Source organism: Nilaparvata lugens, chromosome 13 (assembly GCF_014356525.2).
Source record: "Nilaparvata lugens isolate BPH chromosome 13, ASM1435652v1, whole genome shotgun sequence".
Lineage (NCBI taxonomy): Eukaryota > Metazoa > Arthropoda > Insecta > Hemiptera > Delphacidae > Nilaparvata > Nilaparvata lugens.
In genome coordinates, this window is record NC_052516.1 from 29,715,964 (window position 1) to 29,742,006 (window position 26,043).

General features: G+C 35.6%; 1 protein-coding gene across 1 annotated transcript in view; it reads left to right on the top strand.

Annotated features, from left to right (window-relative positions):
• The window catches only part of LOC111056085, a 203,689-nt gene that overhangs the window by 22,660 nt on the left and 154,986 nt on the right, over positions 1 to 26,043 (top strand). The window contains exons 2-3 of the mRNA XM_039440417.1: positions 12,671 to 12,891; positions 21,511 to 24,333. Of these exons, the coding sequence (XP_039296351.1) occupies positions 12,677 to 12,891; positions 21,511 to 24,333 (3,038 nt within the window). The 5' untranslated portion in view covers positions 12,671 to 12,676. The remainder of the gene's footprint in view (positions 1 to 12,670; positions 12,892 to 21,510; positions 24,334 to 26,043) is intronic.

Genomic DNA, 26,043 nt, shown 5'->3' on the forward strand with positions numbered 1-26,043 from the left:
TCTAACATTTTCTCAAATGTGTCCTTTCATTCTTCACTATTCTTATAGTGATATATTCCTCTCCAACTCTTTTTTCTATCTTTCATCCTTATTTTTTGAAATCGTCCATGACTTCTACTTTTCTTCTATTCTTCACTTTTTTCTATCTTCGCACTCTCTCTAAATCCAGTCTCTATCCGGATATCCATCTCCACTAACAACTAAGACTTTCTATTCTGTTCTTTTCTGAAGAATTCGAATTTTACAACTCTCTTGCCCACCTATTCTTTCCATCATTATCTCTCACACCATCCCCTTTAATCTGCTCATCTACTGTAAATATATTCTCCTTCATCTTCTCATCCATACATAATATCTTTTTCCTACAGATACCCTGAAAAGTGACCATTTGTGCACTGATTGCAGGCTGCAAAGAATCACTTTTCCGCACTAGTGCGCAAAGTTAGTACTTTGCGTACTCCAGATTTGCAGCATGACAACGCAAAATAGTTAGTAGGTTATATGGAGCACCAGTGCAGCAAAATCAAAATGAAGTTGGTAACAGTGACTGCTGTGGCTGCTATAGTGAGCAGAGGTGCAACAAGCACAACGCGCTAATTATTAAGTAGATATTATAATGGAGGACAACGACAGCACAGTGCCACCACAGCACACACCACACAGCTGCCCCCCGCCATTCAAACACACATACATTATTCAGGCAATTTTACCCATAATTACCCACTTTTCATATTCAATGGTAACTGTAGGAAAAACTTAATGTGAAATACGTGCGCAAAGTTCCTCTGCTGCACTCAAGAAACCATTCCGCCCTCGCCTACGGCTCGGGCGTAAACGTTTCTTTCGGTGCAGCAAACTGTCACTTTGCGCACTAGTTGCACAAATAACTATTACTCCTCAATCCCTGAATTTCCTGAATCCTTTTATTTCCGGTTTGATGTTTTTTCTTCCATCTTCTTTCCGAATTTTCTTCTAAAGCAACAACAGCTCTCATCGATGTAACAACAAACTTTCCACAAACAACTCCTTTCTTCGTCTCCTTTTTCTTTACATTCCTTTTCCATCTCTTCTTTCTTGTCTTCCATATTACGTTCTCTCTTCTGCAGCTAATATATGAAGTATCAGTGCTCTGTGTAATGGACTTAAGCAAAGGAGACTTATATCTATAAGATTGTTTCATTCTATGACTCAAGTTTACATTGATGATCCTCTGGTGAGAGAATGCATTCCAACTCTTCAGTAAGCCCTTTGATATAGAACTTGGCCTATCAGGAATCACTGCATTGTGTTACGCCAGTACCATGACAAAGTTTCAAGAACCGCACTTTTTTGAAAATATCCATCCGAAATAGACCGTGGTTATATTATCATATTGATACTTTCCACTATCATAATATTACACATTCTATAGAGTCTCTAAAAGGTGTGGAAGAGTGGAGTCTGGAAAATATTTGATCTGATCTTCAGCAACTTATCGTTGCAGGACTATTGCCTAACTGCCAGCTTCTTCCAGAATCGATCGAATCTTATCATGTAAGCTGAGATATGAAGATCAGTTATGAGATATGATTGCAAATGAGCAAGTTTTTGAAAGAGTGGGAGAGAACCGGAACTTCTTGAAGTGGATCAAGCAAAGAAGAGCACAGCTGATTGGCCACATCATCAGATATGACACTCTACTGACAAGGATAATGGAGGGAATGGTTGAGGGAAGGAATATGAGAGGAAGACCTAGGCTGGAGTATATGGAACAATTGCTACGGGATATGAGATGAGGATCATACTACGAGCTGAAGCGGAAAGCGGACGACAGAAAAGCATGGAGAGCTGCTGCCAACCAGCCCTACGGCTGTTAACCCAAGAGAGAGAAGCTGAGATATAAAAGGATATATGCAGTTTCATTGTCATATTCTCACATTTTTCCGACGTAATAGTCTTTGAAATTTTTCTAAAATAAATGATACATGATGCGTAATAGGATGAATATGATACCCAAAATGATACCTTCATCTAAATTGAAGAATATCTTTGGTGAAAGAAGGTGCTTCGAAGAACATGAGTTTCAGAATATTTTATATAATAATTATTCCTTCAGGAATTTCCCATTTTTGATAGAAATTTTGAAAACCAATATCGAATGCTGTTTTTTAACACACTTTTTTCAATGTATTTCACACGACATGCAGTCAAATATTTGACTGCATGTCGTGTAAATGCATAGGAAAAAGTATGTTAATACATCGCAGCTCGGAATGGATCAAGAAATCATTACTTTAATGCTGTTTTTTAAGTTAGATTTTCAGTCTATGAAGTTTAATCCTTCCTAATAATAAGAACTCAGTCCTAATAATTCCTATGACATGATGAGATTGGAATCGAAAGTAGTTGTACATTAATGAGAAAAACCTTTCACACACTGTAAATGGTACAGGAGAGTATAAACAATATCACAATACATTCAAGTAGTATTCTAAGATACAGAAATACTTCTGAAGAATTACAATTCGCTAATCTATTTAATACTCTTTTCCACTCCATTTTTTATCTTTGTTCATCATTACATTTAAAATTGTATGATTTCATGTTAATCAAGCTTCTAGAATGTTATTGATTCATTATCATTAGATTTATTTTTCCAGACCTAATCGATACTTGATAATACGCTAATGTATAGAATATAATGCTAGTTTTTGAAGTGAGAGCATTACTACTACTCAGCTATTATTCTCTATGATTTCTACGAGATACCCTTGACACTCGAGGGTATAGTGCGTCCTATACCCTTAACCATACGAGGGTATGTGCAGATAGCGGTCAGGCGTTCTGCGCTCTGTGGTCCATATTCTTTCTAAGGACGAATTGGCAACTCTTGAATACAAGCGCTAATTAGATTTCTCAATTGACGATGAATTTAAAAAAAGCAAGATACCGAACTATCAGATAGTAGCTAATATCTGTAGCTCCAGTATCAATAATTGATTAATTTGATAAGCAACTCTCTCCAATTCAATAATCAACTTCAGTTACCATGTAGACAGTTTCCAAGAACACGGAATCCGGTTGACCACTCTCTGAGTGATCACACATTCCTTCCTCAAACCAGAATTTAAAATCTTTATCAATTATGTTCATATTTTGAAGGGACGGATTCAAGGATCCAAAGGTTCAAAGAACCTCACACGTCAACCAAAGCTTATTGTATGACTATATAAATAATTTATACATCCTCTTGACAACAATCAATCATTAACTATCTCTAAAAACAACAATATTTCAAACATTTCAACCTAATCGTTTCACTGAACATCCGGATGGATGTTTCGTAAAAACGTCGGTCCCGGCTGCATTAAAAGCAGTCGTAGGTCATGTAAGAGACCCTGAAATTGATCAGTTGCGACCTGAAAACTGTGACATCAGACCTGAGCCAGCCAGATCACTCGATATGATTATTATCATTATTTACTGTACAAGACATCAACGAACAACTAACTGTTACAACAACCCTTACACTGAACAGGACATCTACAAACGACTGTTAACAGTTACTTGCTAACAGTAACAGTTACTTGGTCCCTAATCTTCAAGTATCCTTGACTCGAGTAGTGACTCTCCAAACTCAAAGCCACACTTAACCCGAGTCGGGTTGAGAAGCGTGCCAAACCCTGATCTCGGATTAGGACTTAATCCCGGATTAACTTGGATGACTTGTACCATAGTTTGGCACACATGTTCCCTTCATATCTGCCATCTACACCTATATTATACAGTTCTATTTCTATGAAGAATATAATACAGTAAATTATATCATATATATAGGAAATTAAGTTTGAGCTAGAGTGAAATTTTCTTCGGACTGTCAGCAATGGGAAGCTTTAATGCTATAATGAGAGGAATGCTGACATTTTGGCCTGGGGTTCACCTCAGTGATCGTGAGGTCAGCTGAATTTCCTTTCATCAACAATATTCATCTTTCTCCATTCTCTATTACACTTTACCTCCTTTTCAACCAACGTTCAAGTTGGAGTTTGTCATTAATTTTGAGGATTTTTCAATATATCACAGTGGTTGTTTGTAAATCTTCTCTTTGTTTGAATTAAATTCCTGGAAAACCAAGGAAACAATATTAACTTTTGAAACTGTTAGGATACAACAACATAGCGCTGCCCCAGTTCAACAGTGCTACAACTAAAAAATTATCATTTTTGAGATTTCTACATCATTTTATTCAGCTTTCCTTCCTCTTTCCAGAGCTACACTCAACTAAGTCTAAGAATATTATACTTCTGCATGGGAGAAATCAACATTCTATATGCAATGCACAATTCATAGTAATAATTTGAAACATAAAATTGCCTTTTTCTCAAAACTTGGATTTTTGAGTTGTAGTAGTGTTAACTAGGCCAGCGTTAAGTTAATGAGCACAAGAGCTCAAGAGATATATTTGAGATCCCTGAACAGCATGTATCCGCGAGGCTAGCTACACACACATCGATTTTTGTTCGTACGATTTTTCACCGTCCTTATGGTCTCTATTAGATTAAACAGATGATGTCAAAGAAATTATGTTTGTCGAGTTCCGTTTAATCTGATAGTTTTCATAGAATACTATAAAGACTGCAAAAAATCGATCTTCCAAAAACCGATGTGTGTGTAACTAGCTTAAGATCTCTTGACATGTTTATAATCATTGTATTTTCCAATAACTTATTCTATTAGGGCTATATTATATGTTGGTTGAATAATAATTCTTCAGTACTATTTTTTAAAAAAACGTTTCATATAAAATACAATAACAAATAGTTCAGGAATGTTTCAACTAGTCATTGTATTGTTTGTGCTATGTACTGTTCATTCATTAGTATGCCTCACAATGTATCACAATCATATTATAATTATCATGTAAAAATGAAGTCAACACAATCATGACTTAATGAGAAATCTATGAATAATCTGATCTATATCCTACAAGGATTTTTTATACTACTTAATTCATTATTATATTTGAGGGTTTATTTGATAAGAAATTCTCAATCAACACATGAATACATGATGTAGATAAATTTTTTAGAGTGAATATTGATGTTGTGGAACTTTTCCATAATTATTAAAAAAAAGTTATTTTAATTATAAATGTTCAATAAACAGTATTATACTGTTCATTGAAAGTTAAAATTTGTTACATTCAAAAAATGGAGAAACTTGATTTATTGTCAATAATGCTCATGTGTAATAATAATTTTTATTAGAATAAAGTGGATTTTTTGACAATATCTCAAGTCTCTTCAACTATGACGTTGGGTGGAGCTGAATGTCATCATCTTTATTATATGCCCTATCATAAAAATGCTTTCTAGATTTTAGATTTGTTCATTTTTGGAGTTATTTCTAGAATTAGCGATGACACATTTCCCTAGAAAGCCCCACACAATTATCATCCGTTTCGTATTGTCGAGCCTCCTAACAATCCTTGGCGCATTGTCAATCCTGGAAGCATTGTCAATCCTCCCTGGAAGGATTTCCAGGATTGTCCACGGCATTCAGTTAGGACTGGAGGCTCCAAACTACACTGGAGGATGCTGGGCAACACAATCGATAATGCGGGGATGTATAACACTCTGCTGAACTTCAGGGCTCCTCCTCCTCGTCCTCCTCCATCTCCTCCTCCTCAACAACAACCAGGCTACACATAACCTTCCCCCCGCCCGGGGGGGGACCCATACCCCCCACGGTATAACCTTGTTCAAACCCGAAGCTGAATACGTGAGACTCCTTTAACGCACAGACAATTTGTGCTTCGAGCTCAATACATTGATTATATAACACTGCCATCAACATTGACAATAGCTGGAAATTGAAGGAGAGTTGGTTGGTGGTGGGAGGGGTAGGTATCTAGAAAATGTGCACCCCCTTATTCAATAGACAGTTTACCTATCGGTGCTATAGTGATGAGTAAGGGAGGAGGAAGATGAGGAAGAAGTGCGGGAGGAGAAGGAGGTAAAATAGTAGGAGGAGGAGAAGAAGAAGGAGGTGAAGGAGGAGGTTGATTGTGTAACTAGTGAACAAAGTTAGTGTAACATGCCTGGAAGTGTCATACAAGTTGCTGAAAGGGATGGTATCAATTATTATAGTCACGGTTAATTGAGATACAGTGGTAATTGATTGAAAAATTTGTTTCCTCGTTATCTATGATATACTGTGATGTATCTTTCATTTATTTCTACAGAGCCAATTGATAGTTTTACTAGTAGTTCTGTGAACAGTAGACCTCATGCAGTATTCTCATCCACAAGAACCTGATTGAAACTTAATACAATAATTAAATTTATAATTAATACAATATTAATTAATACAACAATAATACAACAATAATTAATAGACCTTATAGAAATACAGCAATAGACTGGCTTCTCCACACATCTGTGTAATCACTTGTCAGCTGATTTATGATGAATAATATTCTATAGTCTGATTTTTACTCTAATATTGGCGTATGAAGGAGGCTCCTTTTTCCTTTCATATTATCCTTGAAATGAAAAATTTCCAAAAACCTTGTTTATACGTCGACGCGCAATTAAAAGAGGAACATAACTGTCAAATTTCATGCGAATCTATTACCGCGTTTCGCCGTAAATGCGCAACATAAAAACATATTATAAACATTTAAACATTGAACATTAGGAGAAATGCCAAACCGTCTACTTGAATCTTAGACCTCACTTCGCTCGGTCAATTATGAACTAACGGGTAGCCCGTGCTCTGCAAGGGTCTAATAAAAAAACTTCACAAACTGAAAACTTGGCGTAATGAAAAGTAATGAAAAACAGACTACCTCCAAATATTCGTGATTACTCTAAGAAGGATGTAATGTTGTATCTCAATAATAACAGCACAATCAATTTATAAAATTAATAATATTACAAACGTACTCATAATTTAAGAAACATCAAATTAAAAAAACGAAAGCATATGCTTACATTATTAGTATTTTTCAATTTTTGCTGGCTGAAGTTTTGAAATTTTCCTTTTATTGTCACTGCCGCCTGCCTCAACGATAAAAATGTACTATTACTTGTGTAAAACAATTTTTCCCTTATTATTTTATTCCTTTCTAATTAATTTTCATTTTTCCCTTTTTTCATTACTGTAATTCTGTTTCAAAATCTGATGTATATTTCTTATTTTATTTTTGCATTTTGTATCAGTTTTCTTTCATTTTTTACTTAAAATCTTTGAAGTGTAATATTTATTTTGTCTAAGTTTATTTATCTTTTGTAACTCATTTTTTTCCTGTAACTGGGCACCCGCCGAAAAACCTTTGGGTTTGGCAGGACCCTCAACTGTTTGAATTGTGAATAAAATTTTGATTTGATTTGGAATCTTTGAGAATTTAAAATAGGTCTTCAACCATCCACGGTAGGTTTGGAATCAATATGCGGATTTTCAAGTTAATCAGTCCAGAAGATGAATATAAAAATAGGCCTTTAACCATCCTCGATGAATTAAGGATCAATATGCATAATTTCAAGTTAATCAGTTTAGTAGTTCAGACGTGATGATGCTCATTCGTGAATTTCCTATCCCTTACGTGTATAAGCTTGGTCAATATCCTTTATTATATTTTAGACTAGCAAGTACCCGTGCTCTGCAAGGGTTCATTTTAAAGCTTGACAAACTGGAAACTTGACGTAATGAAATTTTGGAGAATTCAAAATGTACATATTTATAACTATACTCAGTGAATTCAGAATTTTTATTTTTTTTCTCGACAGTTTTTCGGTAATAAACAGTCATGCAAGATGGATTCAAGGTAGCATAGATTATAGAGCATGTAATCATCTTTCATTTGAGACCAATCGCAAGTTTTCTATCATGTATCTTACTCGTTTTAGAGACTCTTGAATAACAGTCAAATCGCAAAAAAATGAGAAAATGGAAATAATAAGTTTTTCAATTGGCTGTAACTTTTGAACGGTATTGAAATCAGAAAAACGATTCATGGGAGCGGAAAGAGAAGAAAATTCTCTACAAACTTGACTAGTTTTTGGATTTTTATCTGAAGTGTTTCACAAGATACGCAACTTTGAATATGCGAAAATTTTGAGATATGTTAATCATTTTCACAGTCTTCCTTATTCAAGTTCACAAATACCTACATCAAGTTCATCATTATTTTCTAATTTTTTTCCAATTCGAAAATTAATTTATCTAGCCAAAATTACACTTTAATTGTGACCCTACATTGTGACTGGAAACTCCTTCCTCAATATAATTCAACTTTTGAAACGGAATATATGTATTCTATTTGGAAACTCAAGTGGTGTGTAGAAACTTTTCCAAATCACTCTGTATTATATGGAAAATACTTGTCGTTCGTGACGGGAAACCGGAAATCTTGAGTCGCAGGAATTCATCAAACAAAGTCTGCCCCTCAAGAGTTGGGAAAGTATCGCAAATTTATTCAAAACTGGAACGGAATTGGAGCAGCTCTGTCTGGAATATGAAGAGTATGACAGACAGCTGCATTCACAGTAAGTTCACACTAACAAAAAGGATGCTCCCACTGGTATTTCAATATTCAATAACCGCTGTTGATATCAACTCAGACATGTGTAGTAAAGTAGTATATATATATATATAATATATATATATATATATTATATATATATATATATTCCATTTAGTAGTATATACAGAATAGCCTATATAATATATAATTCTTTTCTATGATATGAGTAGAGGATGTGTCCAATATATGCGGTGTCCAATATGAGGAGGTTGATATAAAGCATCAGACAAGTTTATTGTAGTTTATATGAATTGTTGAACAAATATGAGTCGATGACAATAATGAAGACTAGCCTGTTTCAAATGAATGCTACATTGAATACTAATACAGAATAGAGAGAATGGAATATAGGAAGAGATAGGTGTGAAAGAGAGGAGGAAGATGTTGTTTGTAAAAGGAGGAAAGTGGGAATCGGAACATGGGAGGTGGAAGGAAGAGAATAGTGGAACAGTAGAAATGGAAGCAAAGAAAATAGGAACGTGAGAGGTGTGGGAAAGAGAATAGTTGGAGAGTAGAAATGGAAGCAAAGATAATAGGTATTTCATGAATTTATATTACCGCGGAAAATAGCAGGATAATATTAGAAAGGAGGGGGATGCAGATAATCGAGAAAGAGAACAAAAATAAGTTGAGATGGTAGTTAATAGGGGAGGATAGAGAAAGGTAGGAATAGAAGGGACTTGGAAGGTAGGAGATAAAGTGAGAGGAACAAGAGCGAGAAAGATAGGAAGGAAGTGAAAGTAAGGAATTGTGAAGTTATCGTGATTTGATTTTCTACAATAACAATTAATGAGTGGGGCCATCGAAAAATCAAAAGGAAAGAATGAAAGTTACTGGAATACTGCAACTGCTACTTAATTAATAATTATTAATAAATGAAAATCCAAATTAAATGCTGTAAATCACCCCGGATACTACTGCAAATATTTACAACAGGGTAAGCAGCTAGACCGGGCTGACATATAATTTTTGAATAGTAGCACTCATCGAGCTGCTTACTCTGTTATCAATATTTGCAGTAGCAAAAAGTCTTCAGGATGATTCACAGCATCTAATTTGGATTTTCGATTGATGATAATTATAAGAAGGAAAGAAGATATTTCAACAAATCAAAATGATCTTCAATATTAATCAAACAACCAATTCATTCATGTATTCGAAATGGATGCTCAGTTAAACAAATTAGCTTGAGCTGCTTATGAAATACTTTGGGCATGAGACATGATTTTTACTGACATTGATAGTATATTGATTCATTATTTAGAGGAAAAATACTTGTATAAGATTACAATATAATATCGTTCGACTTGGTCGGCTCATGTCTATTGTCCGTTCATCGAAAGGAGAGACGAAGCATGAAGTTTGCAATATTGTGCAAGTATGAAAGTAATGACCCATATCAGCTTCTCTCATGCTCATTTTATACTTAAACTTTTGAACAATAAACTTATTACAGCTATTAAAGATGACATGAGTCATTACTTTTACACTTGATCAAGTGCAAACTTAGAGTTTTGTCTCTCCTTTCGATGAACGGACTATGGTGCCAGAGTTTCCAAGTCACACCGGATCAATATCAAGACCTCTGAAACATGACCTAACGACTGAGAGTTTGATTCATTGAGTGCTTTATTTATGCAGATTACAATAGAGTTAAGAGTTAAGAGTTGAGAGTTGAGAGTTGAGAGTTGAGAGTTGAGAGTTGAGAGTTGAGAGTTGATAGTGGATAGTTGAGAGTCGAGAGTTGAGAGTTGAGAGTTGAGAGTTGAGAGTTGAGAGTTGGGAGTTGAGAGTTGAGAGTTGAGAGTTGAGAGTTGAGAGTTGAGAGTTGAGAGTTAAGAGTTGAGAGTTGAAAGTCAAGAGTTGAGAGTTGAGAGTTGAGAGTTAAGAGTTGAGAGTTGAGAGTTGAGAGTTGAGAGTTGACAGTTGAGAGTTGAGAGTTGAGAGTTGATAGTGGATAGTTGAGAGTCGAGAGTTGATAGTTGATAGTTGAGTCATAGTTGATAGTGGATAGTTGAGAGTCGAGAGTTGATAGTGGATAGTTGAGAGTCGAGAGTTGAGAGTTGAGAGTTGAGAGTTGAGAGTTGAGAGTTGAGAGTTGAGAGTTGAGAGTTGAAAGTTGAGAGTTGAGAGTTGAGAGTTAAGAGTTGAGAGTTGAAAGTCAAGAGGTGAGAGTTGAGAGTTGAGAGTTAAGAGTTGAGAGTTGAGAGTTGAGAGGTGAAAGTTGAGAGTTGAGAGTTGAGAGTTGAAAGTTGAGAGTTGAGAGTTGAGAGTTGAGAGTTGAGAGTTGAGAGTTGAGAGTTGAGAGTTGAAAGTTGAGAGTTGAGAGTTGATAGTTGATAGTTGATAGTTGAGAGTTGATAGTTGATAGTTGATAGTTGATAGTTGATAGTTGATAGTTGAGAGTGGAGAGTTTAGAGTTGAGAGTTGAGAATTAAGAGTCAAAAGAGGGAATATGAAATTATCTTATGAATTATATCCCAATCAAGCTTGTCAGAGCCTTCAACATATTCCCAGAAATGACATTTTTTATTATTTTTCAGAAAGTATTATCTTGGAATAAAGTGATCGCTCTATTACAAGATATTCTGCCAATGAATGGATTTGAACAGATGCAACTCGTGATAGAAGTCCAACGCAGTAATTATTCAAGAGACGTTTCTTGGTACTCGTTAAACACAGAACAGACAATCGGTGATCATGGCAGAGCTGTTTCAATGGCATTCGAATGTTTCAAATTACTCAAATAGCGGCTCGTGTGGTGGCTTCCCCCACCCTGAACTCACCCCATAGTGCCCCTGAAATCCCCTGAAGCCCTAGGCCGCCCCCCACAGAATCCCGAATCAGCGCACTTGCACTCTCTGTTTTGCATACCTCAAATTGTTCGCTCAACTAACGAAATGTTCCAGCTGATGTTGGGAAAGCCTCAAAGAAGGATGCAGTCGTAGAGCGATAAGGGGGGCTCTCAGCACATTAGTTCATCTAATATCTATTTACATAATTTCCTGAGATACTGTAACAAATGGGAAGTTGAGCCATTCAGTAATATCATAGAGAAACAATAGCGTAAGAAATGTTCGTAGAAACTAGAAAATAGCGTAGAAACAAAACTTATGCTATTGTTTCTCCATGTATAGCCTAATCATATGTATAGCCTATTCATAGAATATCTCTAACTGAAGGCATCTATGAAAAAACTACTTGTATAATAATTGGAAGACTAGAAGGCAGTATATAATATTTTTGTATTTACGTTCTAATGCTGAATGAGAGCTCATTTCATTCTCATTCTACTTCCAAATTCCTTTCCACACATTTTCGTGTATTATCACTTTCTGACTTTCGTATTGCAGAGAAAATTAAAATCTAAATGTGCTTTGTTCTACCTTGGAAAAATAAAAACAAAAATATAGTCTTCCAGTCTATTTTCCATTGCAAAACATTAACAATCCTTAACGAGAATTCAAAATTGATGATTAATTTGAACTGATACTCTATTTCTATTTGTTACTAGATATCACTCTTATGCTTAGGAATCTTCAATCATTACAAGGAAATTATGATATTAAAAGAAATATATTTAAGGCCTTATTTCAAAGAGAGGTAGATGCAGACGGCTCCAGCTACTTAAACATTAAGATGTAGCCAGTTTCATTTTCAGGTATAGTGAATCAGGTAAACCATCCACACAATACAAGATTTAGAGGTTTTGTATATACTTTCCTCATGAACTTTGTCTGCTGGAGAGTGGCTCGTTTTATATGGGAATGAAAATGTGCTATGCACTCTCAAAAGTCACTTTAGAGAAATTGAGGGCTTGAAGGAGTTCATTGCTGACGATTACTAAGAGAATTTCTATTGATTCATGTTCATACAAATTAGCGGACTTCCTTGAGTGATGATTTCTGTTGTGTGACATTTGTTGCGTTATCTTGTCTTTATGTTTATGTATACCAATGGAGGATATTAGTAATACTAGATTACAAAACTTTAATGTGACATATACTGCAGAATCGCTGCTTTCTTGTTGCTCTTATCGTATGACGATCAAGAGAAGAAAGAAATAAACATGATAGCTTATCTTCTGTCTCTGTATGTTTGCAGGTATCAATGAGCACCCTCGAGCTTCGCATGGAGGTGAGCGCTCGCGAAATGTTGCGTGCGCTTCGCTCGCTCCTGCTTCAAGCGCATTGGCACACATTCTCGCTAGTAAGCGCTGTCGCTCACCCCCTACCCTCAGCCGCGCTTCAAGCGCTTCGCTCGCCCCCACTCCAGCCACTTTTCCGCACCCTACGTCCCGACGCTTCGTCCACTGTCATATTCAGGTGAGTGAAACAGAATTCGATAAAGATATATTCAAATTAAAATCAATTCCACAAACACAACATCCAATAATTTATCACAATTCTTTACAAAATGAAATAGTAATGAAGAAAACACTGGCAAGGGATTTTCTAATTGAGTATTTTTGTAAAAGCAAATCGCGTGTTGACGAATGGGCACGTTGAACTGTCGGTCCCGGCTGAAGTACCTTCCCGTGAAGGTCTCTCCACCAACAAATAAGAAGCCATACAAATTTACTTCATTTTTCTTGATAGGGCAACTTGAATGTTTGATTATAGAAACTTACTAGTACCATAGAGAAACAATAGCAATAGCGTAAGTAGATATCCCATGGTCTAGGGCGTTTATGTCACAACTTTTACTGTTATCTCAAACCGATTACTGTCGATTATTGTCTATTTTTACTGTTTTGACTGGGTAAGAGTGTATGAACGGCACAATATGAGAGACTACCAGCGTCACACACCTTTTTGGGAAAGAAATACGTGGACTATCAGCTTGAGATAACAGTAAAAGTTGCGACATAAACGTCCTATACCATGGAATATCTACTTACGCTATTGTTTCTCTATGCTAGTACCCAATAAAAGGCATAAAGAGAACTATGGTGAGGTCCACGTTGTAATGGCAGTATTTGATTAACATTGGTATTAATATGGTTGTCTAACATTCGAAAAAGCAAGTAATGCTATTTTTTTTTAGTTTCACAACGTTCCCAGATCATTCTTCATCTATTTAGAAATATAATTGATTACGAAAAATTTTCAATCCCATTGCTGAAAATGTATTATTGAATCATTGAAAAATTCATTTATCATTTTAAACAAAAATGAACATCAAATATTACATATCAGATAAATCAATATCAGCTATCATTTTTGGAAGGGAGTGACAAGGCAGAGAATCACCAACATTGTTCTCCTGTTTCTCTTCATTCTCTTCAAATGTAGACCTCACTATAATGATTTTCTATAATTGGGCATAAGATTTTCTTATTCTGTGGAAAACAAGCATGGACATTGGTCTGATCAATTTTTTGCCAACGTAGAATTCAATAAATATATATATTACCCTGAGTAGAATTGAAAATCATTGGAGATCTAGGTGGTTGAATGAAGGTATTTATGCTGTTGTTTCTTATTGTTTCAAAGCTGAGGAGTTGAATACAGTGGGCAGTTTTTTGTTATTTTCCATTCAATAAAGCTATCTCACATTTAACTTGAAAAGAAATTAGTCGTCACCTATGTATCATCAGAGACAAACGAATATCCAAACGAGTACAAATATTACCTCTTTTCTCAGAGAATAGAACTTCACAGAATAATAATATTCTCTTCAAATAATAATACTTCTTTTCTCTTTGGTTTCGTGTTTTGAGTGAATAATCACGAAACCTGAGATAAATTTAGTCCTGTAAAATACATAAATTCATTCCATTCCAATGGACAAAACTCATCAGAGTTAACCGAATTAGACTCTAGATTCGCCTTTCCAGGCCTCCAGAAAGCCTACATTCAATTAATGGTACTAAACTCAGGTCAGTATCTTTTTCTCAGCATTACTCGGTTACTGAGTTTCTCTGCACATATGACTTAAGCCCGGTCCAGACGCTCAAGTTGACCATCAGTCTTTTGCTCAAACAAAAGACGGATCGTTTGGTTCAAGTAAAAGACGGATGTAAAATTGCGTCCACAAGCATCCGTCTTATGTCGTCCGTTTTCCTATTTTTGATATGGTTCATTGAGTCTGAATTGTATACGGTTGACATATATCCGGTAGATGAGTAATAATTATTATACATAATGACAAAAATCAAATCAATCAATCAATCAATCAAGAATCTTCTTTATTCCACAATACAGCAAGTACAAAAATGATAGATAATATGAAATATAAAATACAAAATATTAAGTACTTAGATTAGGGTTTCATATTATACATTATGGAATGAGCCTACATGGGCACTGTGGCCTGTGCGTAGACTCGAAATATTACTGTTAATCGCTGAATGGCTTAGTTTACATGTCATATCTCGAGACACAGTGATTGTAAATGGATTGAAATTTCGTAGATAGTATTCCTATCAACAATATAGTACATATTAAAATATCATGATAGTAAATCATAATATCAACATCAAATTCTGAGAGTATCATGAGAATCAAGAAAGAAAAAAGGGTTAAATGGCGTTATATACAATCGATAAAAAAACTTGCCTATTTTCAATTACTCGCGAGGAATTTTATTAATTTGAGGGCGCTGAATCCCAATCTGAAATTACAATTTCTCTATCTCCATTTTTAAGCAATTTAGGTTTTGGTGGATAGGCAAAAGGCGGATGGTTTGATAGAAAAAGATTCCAGGCCGATACATTTCAAGTTTGACGACTTAAGCTTGAAGACCGTCCGATCCGTTTTACCGTCCAGACGCAACGACTTACATGCTCCGACTTTTGCTTGAGCAAAAGACTGAAGAAGCTAGCGTCTGGACCGGGCTTTATGCTGGACATATTTTATAAATTTTCCTTCATTTCTCTCATAACAATACGCCTAAGATCAGATAGAGCCGGGTACAATTACTGAATTTCATTGGATTTTCAAGATACAGTTCGGATTACACCTGAAACAATCTAGTAAGTTAATATCCATTCCAGTGTACTACACAGGTAGAGTCCCAAGTGGACACGGTTGTTATTCCAACAAGCAAATAGGCAAGGGACAGAGTTGAGAGATGAATTCATTTGAATATAGAACCAGTGGACTTGAGCAAACATCGTTGATTCAAACTCCAGAATACGTCCAATAATTTATACAGTACAATTATTCATTTTCATCTGTCAGCACATCTCTTCCAAATAGCACCAATGATATTCATTCAACAAATGCTGACAGAATGAAGTGAGTCTCACTTTAGAGAGTTCCATACTTGTGAAGTTATGAATTCGGAGAAATAGATAAATAAAAATAAAGGTGATGATTTCTTGATCCATTCCGAGCTGCTTTGTATAAACACACTTTTTCTATGTATTTTAACACGACATGCAGTCAAATTATTGAGTAAATATTAACAATGTTTAAGGTTAGGAAGAAACAACTCCACATTAAATTTAACAAAACATGTCTAAACTCAAATCTCACTCCAAAGTATGCCAATCAAAATTAAAAATGATTCCAGACCTGCTAAAATTGCCAAAACCAAAGCTGAAAAGATAATGATCAAAGAAAACATCAAAGACCTATACAAACAAAAAGAACTGCTCAACTCCAAACTTTTGAAACTACACCTAGAAATCTCTTACACTTATGGACACGACTTCTTTCAAGAATTAGCCATCACAACCCATCACTGGATTAAACAAAAAACCAAAAAAATAGAAGAGACACACAATAAGAAAATTGCTAACCTAACCCCTCCACACACAGCCATTGAATCCAACCATGAATTCTACAAAAGAACTGTAAACCTAACAAATACAGAATTCACAAAGAAAGAACTTGATATTCTTGACAAAGGCCTCAAACACAACCTATCCTACAAATGCAATAATGGCACATTGAAACAGATAGTTATTGAAACAGAGACATCCATACATCATACTGAATCACATATTCAAGATGAACTAAGACATGAAACATTAAAAGTAATCAAAAGCAACAAAACACAAACCAAAAACTCCCTCAGCAATGAAGCCCAAACATAGAGATTTACAGAATAAAGCAAATGATAACAACTTGAAATTTGTCAAAGCAGATAAGGGGAACACCACCGTAATCATAAACAAAAAGACCTTGACCAAAAAACCATGGATTTCATTACTAAAAACAACATAAAACAACTCAAATCAGACCCAACAAACGAATACCACATAACCATAAAGAAAACAATCAACAATGCAAAACATATAATATCAGCAACAGAAAAAAGGACACTCAAACAAATCCACCCATCAGCACCGACCCTACAAACACTCCCAAAATTACACAAACCCAACATTCCCATCCGACCCATAGTAAACTACCGCGAAGCACCAGCCTACAAACTTGCAAAACACCTAGACCATACACTTAGAAAAGTAATTGATCTAAACAACAATACACACCTCAAAAACAGTGATGAGCTTATCTCAAAACTGAAAGACACTCACATTCCGTTCAACTCAACCCTAGCATCCTTTGATATAACAAACATGTACACCAACATTCCAATCGATGAAACTATATCCATAATCAGACCTCCTTACAAAAAGTAACTTACCAGTAGAAAAAACTGATGAAATTATTGAAATCCTACAGACAATAACCAAACAAAACTATTTCACTTATGACAATAAGTTCTATCTACAAGATGAAGGTTTACCCATGGGGTCACCAATTAGTAGCTTACTTGCAGAAATATACATTCAAAACTTTGAAAACAAACACATCCTCAATAGTGAAATATCAAAGAAGATAGTTTTCTGGTATAGATACGTAGATGATGTCTTAATTCTCTTTAAGGGAAACCAGAGACAATGTGAAGTTCTCCGTAAACACATCAACAAGTTCAACAACAAAATACAATTCACTCTGAATATGAACAAAACAACTCTATAAACTTCCTCGACCTATCAATCACAAAAAATCCTGACCAAAACTCAGCTTTAACATTACAGGAAACCAACCACAACAGACACACTAATCCACAACTCCTCCAACCACCCAACACAGCACAAACATGCAGCATTCAGATCCATGCTCTATAGACTCAACAAAATACCCTTATCACCAGAAAACTACAAAAATGAGCTCAACACAATAAAATACCTAGCACAGAGTAATGGATATGACCCAAACATAATAGATAAACTAAACAAAAAAACAAAAGCAAAATCATATAAGCAAGAAACCAATCCAACAAATGAGAGAAAACACTTCATAGCACTAACATATATCAATAGTCAATCTAATAAAATTGCCAGAATTTTTAAAAAAGCAGGCTACAAAGTGGCTTTCAAAACCAAAAATAAGCTGATGGCCACCCTCACCCCCAAAACCACCGACAACACCGACAAACACAACCTCCCTGGGGTATATAAGTTAAAATGTAATGATTGTGAAAAATTCTACATTGGCAGAAGTGGACGATCATTCAAACTTAGATTTAAAGAACACATCAACGCACTTAAAACCAAAACAGAATCAGCTTTTGCAACACATTTAAATGAAACCGGGCACACCTACACAAACATAGATACCAACCTTACAATATTGAAAGTAAAAAGAAATGGACATGAATTAAATACAACAGAACAGTTTGAAATTTATAAAGCCACCATCCTAGACAATAACAACATACTAAATGAACAGCTGAATTTCAAATCCAACAAACTTTTTGATCACATAATAAACACCACAAATCTTCCTAACCATCAAAACATTTCCGGTCTACACTGTTGAAAATGATTGCCAAGCAATTGAAAGTACTCCAGTCAGTAAGTAAAAGTTTTTAATATTTACTCAATAATTTGACTGCATGTCGTGTTAAAATACATAGAAAAAAGTGTGTAAATAAAAATACTTCAACATCTGAATGCCTACAAACCTATATTGAGAGTTATATTATATTTTTTCTTTAGGACTACTTTCAATATGAATAAAACATAAATCTCAGTACCCTTTTAAATTAGTAGTTCTGTGAACACTGAACAGTAGACTTCGCGCAGTTATAAATCACAGTTATATATACACTGGACTAATACACTGTCCATCAGAGACCTGTCGTGTCGTGTCGGCGAGATATTGGTGTATAAACGACTAACGGCTGTTTGGGTTGTTGTATCGACAATGCTAATAATATGATGTAAACAGCTATGCTACTATCATCAAAAGCTTACCGAGTTGAAAGCAGAGAAAATTCGGGAGAAAAATACTATGGTACTTCAAGTTATCAATTGCATGCCTCACTGCATGCAATTAATAGTCCACACAACAGCTGTTTTTCCAGTATGTTACATTGAGATATTGAATTGCATGCAATTTATAATCCACTCGACAGCTGATTTATGATGAATAATAATTCTAAAGTCTGATTTTTACGGTAATATTGGTATTCAAAGGAGACTCCTTTTCCTTTTGTATTATCCTTAACATGCAAAATTTCAAAATATACGTCGACGCGAAATTTCGTCGACATGTCAAATTCCATGAAAATCTATTGCTGCGTTTCGCTGTAAATGCGGAGCATAAATATAAACTTGAATATAAACAAAAATATAAACATAAAGAGAAATGCAAAACCGACTTGAATCTTAGACCTCACTTCGCTCGGTCAATAAATTTGAATGAATAATTAGCCAAAATTGTAATACAGTAATAGAAAACGGATAAATGTATGAATTCCTAATGATGATGATGAATTCCATGTAAATAACATTAATGCTGACTGTTCAAACTGAATCTCACGATATAGAAGCCACATTGCATCCATAGTATAGTGAAGATTCACTCCAAACTGACGGCATAGGTTGAATGGGAAGCCTTCATTCTATTTATAAGGAATGCTGTCAGTTTGTAGTGAATCTATGGAAGAGCATTGCATCCATATTATTATTATTATTCCATGAATCTTGAAGCTGAATTAGCATAGCTATGGAAATTCCCGACCGCTCCATCATACGCCAAACTTGAGAAATTTCCTTGGAGAGTTGATATCGGGCTCAATATTATTATGGTTTTGAGCCTCCGGGCATCCCATTCAGTTTTAAATAACAGTCTGATGGTGAATTTAATCTTCGTTTTTCTCTCATTCTATCTCTTCCTTTCTTTCTCATGGTGTTGTGATGATAAATAGTGGAAGGATTGTGTCTACATACTGGATTGAGATGGCTAGGTTCGAGCCTTCTGTTTATTCAGTAATAATATATATTTTTATATATTCTGTTCATTCATATTTTTGGACAAAAATTGGACTTAGGCTTTCAGCAGTAAGAACATAACCTACTTTTTAGACATGCTATTCAGTACCAAAATTTGGGAATAGAATAATTCTGGGCGATGCATGCTATAAGGGGTATTCACAATGTTGTTTTAGCCAGCTAAAGTGCTATTTGATAGCTCTGGATTGTGAATGCCCCATCTAAAATAACATCTGCTATTAGCCAACTGCAGTAGCGATCCAAGCAGATAATTTGTGTAACTCTAAGTTAGTTTGAAAAGGTAAGATTATAAACATATGGCTGCCGCTTAAACAGAGATAGCTAGAGTTAGCGGACTCAAACCTGCGCTATCTGCCATCTCGTCTGTTATTTTTTTTCTAACGTACCACTATAGCATTGAGTTAACACAGACTTAGCGAATAGCTGGAGATAGCGAATAGATCGACTTAGCCAGCTAACTCCAACATTGTGAATAGACTGATTACACCTATTCTTTCTCATTCATATTTATATGATTTCTAATTGTATCCACAAATGAATGGATAACACTATGACAATATTCTATTTTCAGATTTATGATCGAATTTCATCTAACCAAACTCACTAAAAAATATAATATACAGTGAGACTCTTACTAATAACATAACTCTTATAATATTCCTTGTCGTCGTCTTTTTACATGGGTAGGCATTAATCCTGTTCCTCCTTCAAACATTCTCCTGCATTTTCCTTGGTCTGCCAATACTTCTCCCTTCTGGCTTGTAAACAATGACAGCTGTGGGCATTCTTCAAAAGAAAAACAAATTCTCGCAATGTTTTCAATTTTATCATAAAAGTTAAATTTCCTTTTAATCCTTCAAACCTGGATCTTTTCTAGCACTACTAGGATATCAGGGATGATATTCTACATCCAATTCCGAAAAAACATAAAGTTGCAATTCTACACGAATTGGCAACCATGTAATTTCTTCGGATGGAGGGCCAAGTCTCAACTTTTTTACACAAATAATTTAGAAATTATTGACATGTTTTTCATACGGTATCTGGCTGTTTAAACTCATGTTTTGGCGAACAAGTTGTTATTTGCCGGTAGTGGCATATTGTAATCCACTTTATCAATTTTGACAAATAATTGAATTAGAATTTTGATTGAATACTTTATAAATTTTCAGTTCTTGAGAAGTTGATATTGTGGTAATTATCCACATTGGATAAAAAGACTAAGAAATTTTCAAAAGCCATAGATTTTATTGATAGTTAGAAAGACCGGTTTCTAACTGAGCGGTGAAACTGAGTTTCAGTTTATCAGAGATTGACAATGGTGTAACAACCGAAACCGGTATTTCTAACTATCAATAAAATCTGTGGTCTTTGACAATTTCTTAGTCTTTTCATTTAATACTTTATAGATCGATCATCGACTCTCAATCATCTAATTTCATGACAAATGAATAAATTAGAATAAGGAGTTAATACTTGATAGATCAATCATCTCAATGATTGTGCATAATTTGATCGTTTAATGGATGTAATTGATAAATAACCAATTACATACTTGGAAAAATTTTCAGGCTCTAAATTAAAGGGAGAGGTTTTGGCTATGACCTGTTTTTTCGCAATATTGTGATGTTTTTCATCGAATGGAAAAAATAAATCAGTATAAAATGCTTTGTATTTTTTGTTGCAGGATACTTTCGGAGATCTCGCGCGCAACGAAAGGCGTGGTAGTTCTAATATCTGACGGCCGCACGGCTAGGCGCATAATGACGGAAGCCGCACGTCTAAACATGGTGGCAGGCAACTTTGTGTGGATCTGGATCGACAGCGACGCCCAAGTCGCACCGTCGCAAGACGCGTCCCAACATCCTCCCACACCTGAACCATCACAGGACCATGCCACCGAGCCCTTCACACTACGACGGCGAAAAACACGCGATTCCTTGTCGAAAGCTGACTCGAGATCGAAAAAAGGCGACCAGGGATCGAAAAAAGCTGACCAGGGATCAAGGTCTAATTGGAGGTTGTACGGTGACCGAGGGTCAAACCTTGATCGGGAGTTAGATGATGACCGAGGATTGAACGATGATAGGGGGTTGAATGGAGACCGAGGGTCAAACCTTGATCGGGGGTTAGATGATGACCGAGGGTCAAACTTTGATCGGGGGTTAAACGGAGACCGAAAGTCAAACCTTGATCGGGAGTTGAACGATGACCGAGGATCAACCGTTGATCGGGGACTGGACGATGACCGAAGGTCAAACCTTGATAAGGGGTCAGATGATGACCGAGGATCAATCGTTGATCGGGGACTGGACGATGATCATGTACCAAACCTTGATCAACAGTTGAACGAAGACCTGGGGTCTATAAAAGATCGCCAGTCAAACAATGACCGAAGATCTAGAGTTGGACACCAGTCAAACGACAACCAAGGGTCAAGTCTAGACTTGGACTTTAAAGCTGACCAAGGGTCAAACTTTGATCGAATACCAAATCCCAATTATGACAAGGTTGATAACCGAGGGTCAACTTCTGATCAAACATCGAACCCTGACCGTAGGTCTCCAGTTAAATTAAAACTTGACTGGGACTCAAAAGCTGTCCAAGACTCTGCCTCACTCATAAAACTAGAATTAGAATCGATTGTGAACTCAGTTATCAAGAAGCAGTTTAGAAATAGTGATAGACAAAGTGATATATTTAGAAATAGAGAGGGCACTTCGAATGGTGGGGATAAGTTGAGGGTTGATGATGCTGATTTAGAGAATATTGGTGGAAAGTTGAGGAAATACAATGATCAATCAAGGAATAATCATGAGATTTCACCTAGGAACAGTTTGAAAAAGCTGAAAATTAACGGTGATCAATTAATAAGTGACATTAGAAGTAACAATGAAAGATTAAAAGGTAACCATGATGATGAATCACATAGAATCAGTGAGAAATCAAGATCCGAAGGGACAAAAGCAGATGGGAATAGGAAATTGAATTCAAACAACGAGAATTACAGAAAAAATGATCATTTGGAATCAGATGAACAGCTAGAGTTAGAAATGGAATCAATGATTAAATCAGTAATTGATGAGCAAATAAGTGATCATAGTGAGATGAATAGTAATAATGTACATAGATTAGAGCTCAGGTTTGATAAACTTCAACGTAATGAAGATAAGAAGGTTGATGAGAGAGAGACTAGTGGTGAAGTAAGAGCAAAAAATATTAGTGAGAAACAATTACAAATTGGTCTTACGAGTAATAGTAGTCTAACACCAAATTCTCCTAGCTATAATTTAACTGACAGTGATAATAGGTTAAGTGTTGAAGATGTAAATAATTATGAGGGAAATGTTGATTACAGAGATGGGAGAAGTAGTAGACGTGAGGGAGAAAAGAGTAAACCACTGAACAGTGGGAGTGATCAAGTATCTTTAGGTGTTGTGAGAATTTTGAAAGAGAATGATGAAGAAGTGGATAGTGATAGTAGTTTTAGTGAGATATTAGAGGTTAGGAACGCACAAACCAGTAGTAATCAACAATCTCCTAGTTTAAAAGTTGATAGTAATAGTTTCAAGAGTAGAAATCAAGAGAAACTGATTAACAACGATGATGTTATATCGATAAAATCTTCAGAAGTGGAGTATTTTAGTAAGTTGAAGCAGAAATCGGGTGAAGTAGATGAGTATAAGGAGTATTTGTGTAGTAGTTCTTCTGGCGTTCATGAGGAAAAACACAAGCAGGATGAGATTTGTAGGGAATTTAGGATAAAGAAACATCAACTAATCAAAACAATAGAGGTTCAGGATGAGGAGGGTGTGAAGGACGTGAATAACTTGGCAACAGTGCAGGATGTGAACAACTTGGCAAACGCGCAGGATATGAGCAGCTTGGCAACAGTGCATGGGAAAGAATACGAGTCCAAAAAGTCTGTTAAACAGGAGGATTTGAGAGATAGTGACAAAGTTGATTTAGATATAAATAGAAGTAGGACTAGTATATTCAGAAATAGTGATGAAACTAATGAATCACATATGTATAATAATAGGGTTTCGAGTAAATACCGAACTAAAAACGGAGAAATGTTCGGGAATAGAACTATTCCATCACAGACCAAGTCTACATTCAGTTCAACACTTCGACGCTTGAGACGTAACGCGAAAAACAATCGTCAAAACGTGCCCAAATCGACAATTCCCGCGAAATCAGTTCCCGCCAGAACGTTTCCCGCCAATTCGGGCGCCATTGCGCGGGAAAATGTTACCGCCAAAGTTCAAAATGACGCAGTTCCTCTGCTGCCGGTCGGTTTGCTGGCGATTCGACCGGTGCCGTTCAAGGTCGACCGCCATTTTGTGCGCAGTGCGGTGCGCACAATCGCCGAGGCGCTGAAACGTGCGGTGCACAAAAAGTGTGAAGCGGCTCAGCCGATGCAGCCGCCATTTTTGAACGAGCAACACTTCAACTGCTGGACCAGGACGAGACATCTTAGGACCGATTTCACCGATGTTTTTTCTCGGTGAGTAACTGATAAAATTCATCTATCAATAGAATAGCTCAATTTAATAGTTTCAATGTTCATCTTGATTGATGTGGCCTTAGTGCCTTTTGTAGGCCTATATAGTGCACGTTACAGTGAAATCTTACACTACAGGCAACAGCGCAAAAATAGTCCGATGGAAATTGGAACAGATGAATGCAACGCTGCCAATAAGAGTTGATCAACGTTGTTCACAGCTGATCACAAATAATGAAGTGGGACTCATTTGTTCCAATTTATATGAGACTATTTTCTTGCGATTGATATAATTAAAGGTAATGCTGAAATCAGATGATGGTTCACAAGTTTTGACATAGATTTAAGCGGAAGTTCCGTGGCACTGATGAACATCTTTAATGTTTTACTTGTGAAATCTCAGCTAGACTAGTAGCAAAAAAATAATTTTTTCAAGATCTATAAAAAAAATGATGACCTTTCATCGTCATGAACTTCCATACATTTTCAACTCATTCAACACGCGAGTAGTCGCATGGACTTGCAGAACGTCAGTGGTCGCGCGTGAGCATTTTGCTCACACACCCTTATGGCTCCCTAGACTATAAACAGTTGGTTTTGACAATGCTCTTTCAATATTTATTGATTTCAAATCTTTCTCAACGTGTTTTATGTAATCATATACTATTTAATAGTACATAATAACATAATACATGGAGGAGATTCCAAAAATACATACTGCAGATTTATTGTTAGAACTCATCATTTTTATGGGATAAAATGATCTACTCATGAATGAAATGAATATACCTTCTTTATCTGACTCATTTATCGACATCTAGATAGAATAAAAAGATAATCAAAGTTTAAATCAGAAGATGGAATATAAAATAGGAACATAATACCTATACACTGAAATTAGTCAACGTTCATTCTGTCATCCTCAAACTGTTCAAGGACTCAAACTGTTCAAGATTGTCTAGAGGACAGTCACAGCGAGGATTACATGAGCTGCCAACCTTGGAAAACAAAAATTCCCAAAGCTACATACAAAAGTTACAATTGTGCGGCAATTTGCCGCGGGCGCGACTACTCACGTGTTAACAAGACATAATGAATTCAATATATTATCTTCAAAGTATATAAATGAGCTCAATTCTACAAAATGAAACTTTGGAGTACATAGCCATGGATTACATGTATAATAATGATGAGAATATTGTCTGCTATTTTTTCAACTACTATCATCATATATCTCTAAAATCAAGACGAATATATTAAAATGTATTGTCTGTAATTCTGGAATATCCAATAGACCAAGGGATATCCTAGATATTGCTAGAAATCGAGTGAGTTGATTCTATAAAGTGTTATAAATAATGTAATTAATGACTGAGTATAGTAGCCTAGACGAAAAGTTTTGAGTGTCTGCAAAAGGTATTGCAACCTAATCAAAAACTAATGTGTTGAATTTTCAGAAAATATGTATCTTAAACTAATCATAAAATTTGTTGAAATTCCCTATTCGAACAAATTCAAATCAATCATAGGTGGATTGTGACTTGATTTATAACAACAAATTATTCAATTCCTCTATTCTCGTTCAGAATCCAGAAGTAGTGTGAGATCAGAAAAACAAAATTCCAATCTCCACTATTTCGAACTCAACGAAGCAGTAATAATTACTTTCAGTGAACTTCACTTGATTATTTCATTGGAAACTCTCGCTCTGAA